This window comes from Pyxicephalus adspersus, chromosome 1, assembly GCF_032062135.1.
Source record: "Pyxicephalus adspersus chromosome 1, UCB_Pads_2.0, whole genome shotgun sequence".
Taxonomy (NCBI): domain Eukaryota; kingdom Metazoa; phylum Chordata; class Amphibia; order Anura; family Pyxicephalidae; genus Pyxicephalus; species Pyxicephalus adspersus.
The window spans coordinates 75,373,590-75,383,836 of NC_092858.1; the positions used below are offsets into that span (position 1 = coordinate 75,373,590).

General features: G+C 39.0%; 1 protein-coding gene across 2 annotated transcripts in view; it reads left to right on the forward strand.

Moving 5' to 3' along the window:
* Positions 1-55: 55 nt before the first annotated feature.
* Positions 56-10,247, forward strand: part of TFG (trafficking from ER to golgi regulator) — a 20,515-nt gene continuing 10,323 nt past the window's right edge. For both annotated transcript variants that reach the window (XM_072414867.1, XM_072414877.1), the window contains exons 1-2: positions 56-215; positions 9,760-9,969. In XM_072414867.1, coding sequence (XP_072270968.1) covers positions 9,786-9,969 — 184 coding nt within the window. In that variant the 5' untranslated portion in view covers positions 56-215; positions 9,760-9,785. The remainder of the gene's footprint in view (positions 216-9,759; positions 9,970-10,247) is intronic.

Consider the following 10,247-nt stretch of genomic DNA (forward strand, 5'->3'; position numbering starts at 1 on the left):
GCCACGTACAGGTTACGTGTGTGTTCCGTCAGCTCAGGGGTGTTTCCGGCTTTTGATTGGTTGTCACAGGAAGGTGACGCTGCGATACAGACAGCGCGCGGAGGGGCTGTGGGAGTGTTGCAGTCATTGTCCTCTTCGGAGCCGGCCCGTGGGGTGTGTGGAGCCGCCGCCGCTGGGGGTGTTTGTTCTGTCAGAAGAGGGAGCGGCTGTCACAGGTAATGGGGGAGACATGACGGGCGAGCTCTCAGTGGCCGGGGTGTGGCTCATAGCCGGCCTTCCGTGACAAGTATCACTTTATCAGCCGGGTCCCCCCCAAGCTGCACCGTGCTATTGTATTCCTATCATGTGTACATTACCCGGCACACATAGAACGCCCGGCTCACCTCACTGTGGGCTGTAGCACAGACTTGGGTCAGGGTTGGGGCCTGCTAATTACATTCCAATGTACACAGCTCCTTGTTCTGTCAGTCACAAGCTTCATGTCTAATAATGGAACAACATTGATGACAAATCTTTTCTTTAGTAACTTAATCTCCCTTCACTTCCTGTCCCCTCAACACAACAGGATGTGAGGGGAAATCTCCTCAAAGGGAAATCCCTCCTTGGAGCTGTCACTGCTACAGGTGTCCCTATATAGTGTCCCCATTACAAGATATCCCTCCCCCCATCCCTGGTATGGTGACAGCTCTCTATTTCAGGTTGAGGTCAAGGTGAGTTTTCCCAGGGAATACACACAGAGCCTTCTCTTTTTACTTCTCCAAGATTATTATTATTAAATTATTATTATTAAACAGGATTTATATAGCGCCAACATATTAATCAGCGCTGTACATTAAATATGGATTGCAAATGACAGACTAATACAGACAGTGATACAGGAGGAGAGGACCCTGCCCCGAAGAGCTTACAATCTAGTAGGTGGGGGAATTTCACACACAAAGGATGTGAGATATGTAGTGTGGGAAGTAGTGATGGTTTCAAATGACAGAAGAAGCCGGGTAGGCAAGTTTGAAAAAATGGGTTTTGAGTGCTCTTTTAAATGAGCAGAAAGTAGGAGCAAGCCGAATAGGACGAGGAAGACCATTCCAGAGAGTTGGGGCAGCTCTAGAGAAGTCTTGTATCCGTGCGTGTGATGAGGTTATGAGTGAGGAAGTCATTAGTAGGTCATTGGAGGAGCGGAGAGAGCGGCAGGGGGAGTATTTTTTAACCATGTCAGAGATGTAAGTGGGACAATAACTGTGTAGGGATTTGAAGGCAAAGCACAGGAGCTTAAATTTGATTCTAAGGTGAAAAGGAAGCCAATGGAGAGAACTACAAAGAGATGGAGCGGAAGAGGAGCGGAGGGAAGGATGGATGAGTCTGGCTGCAGCATTCATAATAGATAATAGATTAAAGATCTATACATAGAAAGTGATATTGGCGATATATATATACCATTAATATTTGTATCCTGATGCTTTGCTTTGTTTTATGGTAATGCATTGTGTTTTAGGCATTTTTACTGGCTCACACTTATTTATATTCCTGTAAAAACAACTACATCAGGAATGGGCCAGTCAGGTTACATCTGTGGATATGGGAAAGTTATTAATATTAAACAGGATTTATATAGCGCCAACATATTACACAGCGCTGTACATTAAATAGGGGTTGCAAATGACAGACAGATACAGACAGTGACACACGAGGACGATGCTGTCCCGAGGAGCTTTCAATCTAAGAGATGTGACGTCCTTGTTGCCTTCACTTGTTCAGATCATTAGACTTCATCTTTCAGCTCTCCATGCTGCTTCACTAAAGCTCCTGCTCTGTCAGCAGCAGGATGATGGTTGAATCCCCTCAGGTTTATATTCATCTGTCTGATGAAGTGCAAAGTTTGTGGGATCTGAAGAATCTTTTATTGTCTCATACAATATCCCACACACATGTGCATGGTGCACAACAACAGTGACACTGTTAAGCTAAGTACATGTGTGCAATAATTGTCATGAGAAAACAAACGATTATTAAAAGATTATGTACGATTATTTTGAATGATTGTATAGTGCACAATTCTGTACATGCTCTAATGATACGATCGTTTAAATATAATCCACCAATAGTGTACACACGCTAGATACGATCATTTGAACGAAGCAGGAAGTGACATGTAAAGGAGAAAGTGTACTGCACAACAATCCACGATCACTGAACGACCGTACACAATAGATTGCGAACAATCGTCGCCCAATCTGATCTGCCGGGATGGTCGTTCGTTTCCGGCGACAATCCTTGTTCATCGGCGTCGTTGTGCACTTTTTTTTGTTAACAAATTTTGGACGAACGGTCATTAGTCGTTCGTTTCCAACGATAATTATTGCACGTGTGTACGCAGCTTAACTATTTAGATAAAGATCTCTGACTTGGCTACCTGCAGGTAGATGTTATAAAACTCATTTCCCTCGCTGGGCCCAGTCCAGGAAAGTATAAGTTTGCTCTGTTCCCTGAAATGTTTAATTATGTACACTTGCAGATTTGGCCATTCTAGGGAGCTGTCAGTGGCTTAGTGTAATTACTCTCGTCGGTGTTAAATGAAAACCTGTACTGGATAAGATTGACACTGCCAATGGTAATGACCTAATGAAAATTCTAGCTGCCTGGATGTCTGTGGTTTGGGTGACACAGACCTGAAACAAGCACAGAGTTTATAATGTCAGTGAAATTGGAACTCTTCAGTTTCCAAGACCAAAAGTTTTGGAGCCTTAAGGTCAGCATGACAGACAAACACCTTGCTTTGTCAGAAGGTCAGCTACATAATTCTGTCAGGACACGTATTCTTGAACAAGACATCATTCTTGGTGAATTGTAAAATGTAATTATTTCGTAGTGCTTCAAAGTAGAGAATGTAATGGCTACAATTAGCAATCTCTGTGTAGTTTTCAGTAATACATATTTATTAAAAAAATCATAGAAAACATCAGTGATGGGACTTTGGCAGTATAAAATATTTGATGGTAAATAATAAGCTTGTAGTATCGCATTAATCAGGCCTGCCAATTGGCTTGGTTTGCATTATTCAGGTTTGTTTACATTGGTGGGGTCAGTATGTGAGAGTCGGTATATCCTGTACTGCACATTAAGATAATCTTCTGCCATTTGCAGCATTATGTTTAATACTAAACAGCAGCTCATAGATTGGAAACAATTGGACTTCTTCTTGTAATGCAAATTCATGCAGCATACTTAATTTTTGCTGGAATTCCCATGGAGTGCATGTGTAAAGTTGTTACATTTCCATGTCTAATCATGCAGGTCCATGTCTTTGTTAGGCATTGTTAAAACTACACATATACCCCCTAACAATTTGATTGTAAGCTTAAATCCCTCATGTTGTTTATTGATTTCTCTGTATTTTCCTGAAGGAAAGACTTCTCCAAGCTCAAACGGGTGCTGGTTACTTATCCAACAGAGCTCTTTCTGGGTAAAAATATAAAAACCACATGGCCAAAAGTCAAGGTTTCTAGATATGTATAGGAAACCTAAACACATGTTTTGTAGCATGTAAATATTTGAGACCTTTTGTTACATTTACAACTTTCAATAGACTTTAATCCATGCTGAGACTTTAGAATTTACAGCTGTATTGGATTTAGTATATAAAATTAAAGAAACCCGTGCTAAGAGATATACAGGACTGTCATTGCTCACCCCCCTTGTAATTTCTAGCTGTTTGGCTTTTATGAATTCATCTAATGGCTTTAAAATTTTCAGAGAATGGGAACAAATATGCGAATACCTGGCAGCACTCTGGTTTTAACATTTGAAAGCCAATTTATTATTCACATTTTTATTTTTTTCTTCCAGTATTTCTTCTTGACTTTAGCCAGTTAAAGTATTTGTATTTTTTTTTGCCCTGTGGAACCTTTTACATGATTTTCCTGCCTGTTTAGTATCAGTCAACAATTCTGCTCATATAGGTTGCATACTAATGACGATATTTTGCAAGGTCACTATATCTTACTGGTCTGGACTTTCTGCTTTCCTGTTTACAAAGGTAGAAGTGACTTTTGGCCTAGAGAAAATGGTTTCCTCCAGATGACAATGCCAGAAAATTAGTCAAAAGAAATTGTACTAATTTTTTTCTGTAACTCAGTTAGTTGGCTGAATCTTGCTTTGACTCTTTTTAAGGTAGGTGGTATGAAACAGGTATGCAGATATAAAAAGTTAGAAGTCCTTCCCTTCAAGCCATTTCCAGGTTTCTAAGTATTAAAGCCAGAAAAGAAAACTTTCCAGGAGAGCTTTGTAGTGACAACACCTGGGTTTCCCCTGTGACAGATTCCTTTTACATTTTGGGATAGGTAAATTTTACCCTTGCTATGCAAAAGTTAAATCTTTGTTTTGACTAGACATGGAAATGTCTAGCTGCCAATATTTTTGAACATTTTAGGATGTAACCCGGTCCTTGTATATGATGTGAGACTTCTGGACCTGTATGGTACTTGTTGATGTCAGAACACCTGTGTCTGGCAGAGTGGCTTTGGGGTGACCTAATCAGATCCAAATTAGCCTTGAAAGTTAAGGATATCTATCTAAGCCTAGGATCAAAAATGTATTATTTTATCCTACTAGTCCTGAAATGTAGGATAGAAAATGTTCTGGAAATACAGAAACTTGTTAATAGCCTAACAAAGGTGGAATTCATCGGCAGGTCGAGGCTTTTGTTTTTCTCAGTATAGCGTTCTGCTTGCACATGATAACTGCTCCGGCTCCTGATTTGTAAGTAGGGACTCCAGCGTAAGTCAGAAACTGCTAGGTGTCATTGGTTGGTTCTCAAAGGGGAAGAGCAAATAATAATAATATTAATAATGTATCTTTAGCACAGTACATTGTGCTGGAAAAGGTTAATATACAGATAGCTGACAGAAAAGGGGTTGAACCTAAAAAGGATGTTTCCAGAAGAGCTTTCAGAAAACAGGTGCACCCACCATGTCCGCTGAAAGAATTTAATTGTACAGAATTGTGCTTTGTCATTATAATCTAACTTGATTCAGGTGGATAGATTGGGGACAGCTGATGTGTTGCAGAAAATCTTTCTCTGGTTCAAATAGACGAGGGGGATACTTGAGGAGCTTCTGATATCTTGTAAGACTGGTACAACTAGCTGAGCCAGCGGTTTGGCTGATAAAGTCAGAAGAAGACTGATATGGAATTGTAATACCTGGTATTTGGGGCAAAAGTACAACAATAAATAGAAACCAGATGGACTTTAGCAGTTTAGCAAGGTGGCCAATTTTTGTGTTAACTACATGTTCTTTGTACTATTTTGCAATTCTTTCTCATCGTGTTAGAATGTTGGTCAATGATGTCACTCAGATTACCTGTGCTAATAAAAGGATGATCTGTCCTTAAGTGCTCCAGGTTAACATCACTTATTGGGCCATAGTGACTGGGATATCGGGTCCACCATAATATGCAAACTTGCACATTCTAGTAAAAAGCCCTTGGGAATCTGAAAAAGCTTTAGCAAGGATGGCATATAAGAAATGTCATTGCTGACTGGTTTTACAAGTTGTTGGTTTTGCTGCCCATCCAGTCACTGATTTCAGACAAGTGTGCAGGATGGCTTACTTACTTTTCAGGTTTCACAAGCTGTTAAGTGATATACAGTGCAACACGATGAAGAAGTTGGAACTAGAATGTATTTTTAGTTAAATAACCTTTATTCTTTGGGTCCTTACACAAGGACCCTTAGGTGGGAAAACAAGATACATAATTTTGAGGATTTGCTTATGGTTTTGGCTGCAGCTTGGGTCAACAAATCTCAGAGCTACAGAGATCTGGATAAGCATTTGTAGACAAAACGTGTAGGTGCTGGTACTATCCAAGTAATAGGCAGGAGTCCTTAGGAGTAACATTTTAGTTAAAGTGGAACTTTCAGCAAAAATAAAGTAAGCCTTTACAGGTGTAAAGTTCAGTAGATTTCACGTCATCCTGGCTTCCTCCTTCCATCCTAGGCCCACTACACAGTGGGAGCATTCATCTTCCAGCTTCTTCTCATGTGACACGTGTCCCTGAAATTGTAAATGTCACTGTGTGTGAGACCTGCACTAGTTACTCCTCAAATATTTATGTACTAAAACATTCAGTTAGTTGGCATTCTTCAGTAGGTGGTTCAGGTTGTTCTATTTCTTTTGTAATTAATGCTTAATGCCATCTGAACATTGGGCTCGATTTAACAAACTTCACTAAAACTGGATAAAATAGACTTCTATGGGTGAGCCTCTGTATTTTTAGCAAACCTGGAAAAGATTTGGTCAAGGATTGAAAACATTTGCCAAAATTTAGCAAATTATTTTAAGAAACCAATTTCATGTTTGCTGAATCGCCCAGGTTCTGTCATGATAGTCTATCTTCCCTAGTCTCGGAGAGCTTTGAATAATCAAGCCAATTGTATTCCATTTGACTTGTGATGCTCAGTGTGGCAGAGAATGGCAAATAACTTTCCTAATCGGATTAGGATGTGTTTGTACTCTCTTTATGGATGATATGAAAAATCCTTATCTACAAGCAGGTTAGTTATACTAACTGGGAGCCCTGTTGCCAATATGGCTGTTTGACTGTGAAGCTTTACTCCACCAAAACACTTGTTTCTTCAATCCTATCATAAGATTGTGTTTTAACTGAATACATCTGCAAAACTTTTTTATTTGATTGCTGCAAATCTATCCCCAAGTGTTCTTATGATTTTACTTTTCTGTAAATCTTATGATGACTTAAAAACAAAGAAAGCCTGAAATGTGTTTTTGGGGAACCAGGTATTTAAAAGCCATTCTTTGGGTACATGTGTTATGGACATAATAAGAAATATATATGGAATATTTATGTAGCACCCAGAGGCCAGCAAGACGGCACTAACAAAGTAATGTAATTGAGTGAACATTATTCTGTTGCTAAAAGTTAAAAATTTAATACCATAAATTGGTGTTTACTTATGTGGAGCCATTTTTTTCACTTCTTGATAATCATGTGTAGGCATTGAAGCTTGAAAAAGACCCTGAAATTGTTAGGAACAAGTGAATAACAAATACAGGATCTCATAGTGGCTGTTGACAAGCTCATTTGGTTCCTTTGCTAAGGTGGTGAAAGCTTGTCTTCCTTAAGTGTGTGCTTTTGCTGTTATAATATGCAGCCAAACTTATGAATATTGACAAGGCCTTGCCAAAGTGTTGTATTTGTTCACATCTCTCACTGTGGTTAAAAGTGTTTCTATTTTATCTTTTAAATAATATAAATAGATTTATAAATTACTGTAGCTTAGACCAGTACAGATATGTGTCAGTGGTTAGGTCATTTCTTTTGACAAAGAATTGCCTTTGTTTAGGGGGGAAAAAAGTCTTCAGTTATATCCAAGTTTGATTCCTAAACCTGTCCCCACAACTCAGTCAGTTTCAGGTAGTCAGTCAGGTAGTAACTAAATTGCTGAAACACTAAAATCATGTAACTTCTGTATACATGGATTTGTGTGCAAAAACACTCATTGTTGGAGGGGTTTGAGGACAGGTGTTTGGAAACTGGGTTCTGTTTTTAACTGATCCCAATCATAATGGGCTGCTGTTGTGGATTTTGCCGTATATATTATCTATATCTGGCATTTATGAACCTGTTCATTGTACATTGACAAATTATGAAAGTAATTGTAACTTTCCCACTAGCATTCTGATTGTAGTAAATGTGAAGGGTGCATTTGTATTTCAAATTCTTGTTGTATATCCTGGTCTGCAGTAATACTAACAAGCTTATCTTGGGTTAGGCTTAGTCTACACAGACTGTTTCCCTAGCGTTTAACCTGAAGTTTGTAAAGCCTGTGTTTAAAATCCCCATGCATTCCAATAGGCTAATCTACATCAGGACGTTTCCTTCAGGCACATCTATGAGCTTTATCTTAAACGTTGCTTGCAACGCAGTATAAACGTGAAAAAACGCTTGAAACCACTCCCATTGAACTCAATAGATGCTATTACAAGCGTTTTTAAGCTTTTTTGAAACCTTCCATTGAAAACAGTGGGAGCTTTTATAAATGTTTTTAGCAGATCTTTGGAATCTGGAAGCCCCCTTTAATAAGGAGACTCCCAGATCTCCACCACCCCACCCTGGGGAATGAGTACAGGGGTAAATAAAACCCCTTACTCATTCCCAGAAAGGGTTAAAATATGTGTAAAAAATTGGAAAGTAATCAGTGGAGCGGAGCTGTCAGCATAGCAGAGTTCTGCTGACTGCTCTGCTCCCTGATTCTGCTCCCTGATTGGCTGAGGAAAAGGGAAATCCTGATGATGCTTGAGCTGTCATCAGGGTTTCCTATTTCTCAGCCAATCATAGAGAACTAGGGATGAATGGGCTCATGTCTAGTGCTGAATGGCTGAGAAACAGAAAACCTCAGCCAATCAGAGCACTAGGGGTGAATGGAGAGCCTTGTCCTCATTTAACCCCTAGTGCCTGGGGATCCCTCACTGTCAGGAGGAGTCTCAGGGCTGTGCTCGTGTCATAGTTGCAGCCGTGGGAATCATCCTGTCATGTGTCATCCTGTCATGTGTCATCCTGTCACATTCAGAGCAGCAATCCTAACACTAAGGTGTTCACATTTGCACTAAATTGCTTTACAAGCTTGCAACATGCACTCCACACACATATGGACACAACATAAACCCTAGGGCACAAAATACAAGCCAGCATTCAATACAGTAATCAATAAAAAAAGTCCCGATAAAATTAACGAGAATATATATCCATGGTGTGTTATTTTTAAAAAAAGAGGAGAAAAAAATCACATGGGCTTGGTCCGTGTATTTTGCTTTTTCTTTTCTTTTTTACAGGTTAAACCATTTTGTACTTTTGAGTTGGTTGTGATGGGTCACTTGCTCTTAAATGATTATATTATTAATAATAATTTGTATATAATTGTTGGCAACCAGTAGATGATGTTGTGTCCTCGTGTAAAGTGTGTAACAAACAGCAATAGTTTGTTACACACCCTACATGAGAACACAGTACCATCTACTGTGTGACCCAATGTATAAATTGAGATTGATTTTCTAATGACATTTTAAGGGCAAAAAATAAAACCCTTATCGGTTTATACTTGTTATATAGTAATTGCTAGGAGTACCAATAAACTGCTCAATTAGCATGTACATGCAGTTCAGTCTTGCACAATGCTGACATTTGATTGATAGAATTTACTAATAGTACATGTCACAGTATATTTATTTCTGTTTTGGGAATGTACATTGCTCCTACTTGTTTGCATAATTGAGCTGCAAAAACTCTTCCAAGTAGCTCTTATCTAAAATCCAATAATGAACAAAAATACTATGTGCCCTTTTAGTAATTAGGTACTTGAAACATGTTTCCTATAATTTTTTTTTGTGCTTGTTTAGAAGTGACATAGAGAACAAGGCTCAGTAGTTCACATTTAAACATTCTTTTGGAGGTTATACTGACCTGTCATCATGTTACACATAACCATTGCTCTAAAACAGTTTTAATGGAAATTTACATCAGTAGCAATAGCAGACACTGTAAGTAGCACCCAACTTTGTAAAGACTCTGCTGTTTGCTGTGAAGTTACTGGAGGTGGATATTAGGCTTGTTTCTTCTTGAAGTACATATTCCATATCTGGTTTAGGAGGTTCTGGATTTCACTTTCATAGATATTCCTGCCAGATGCAGTATGTAAGCTGCCTGCTACAGTTTGTACATTGTAACATTTTGTTTTCTTTTCAGCTGCCTAAACCACCACGGACTCCAACATGAATGGTCAACTGGACCTAAGTGGCAAGCTGATTATTAAGGCTCAGCTTGGGGAAGACATTCGCAGAATTCCAATTCATAATGAAGATATCACCTATGATGAGTTAGTCCTAATGATGCAGAGAGTATTTAGGGGGAAACTCTCCACCAGTGATGAAGTAACCATTAAGTATAAAGATGAAGGTAAGGGTTTGGTGTTTTACCATTTACCTGACTAAGAGAAGCAGAGTAAAAGCAGCTTTATAGTAGGATTATATAGCGGAGCAAAATGTGTTACAGCTTTTTCATTTAAAACTTTTTACTGCAGTTTGCTAAGGTCAATAAGTAAGAAAACCTAAGAATGGCTAAACTACATTTATTTCTAATCCATATTTCAGATATGTACCGTGTTTCCCCGATGATAAGGCAGGGCCATCAAATAAGACAGCCCCCCCCTTTTAGGTAAAAATGAAAAATAAGCC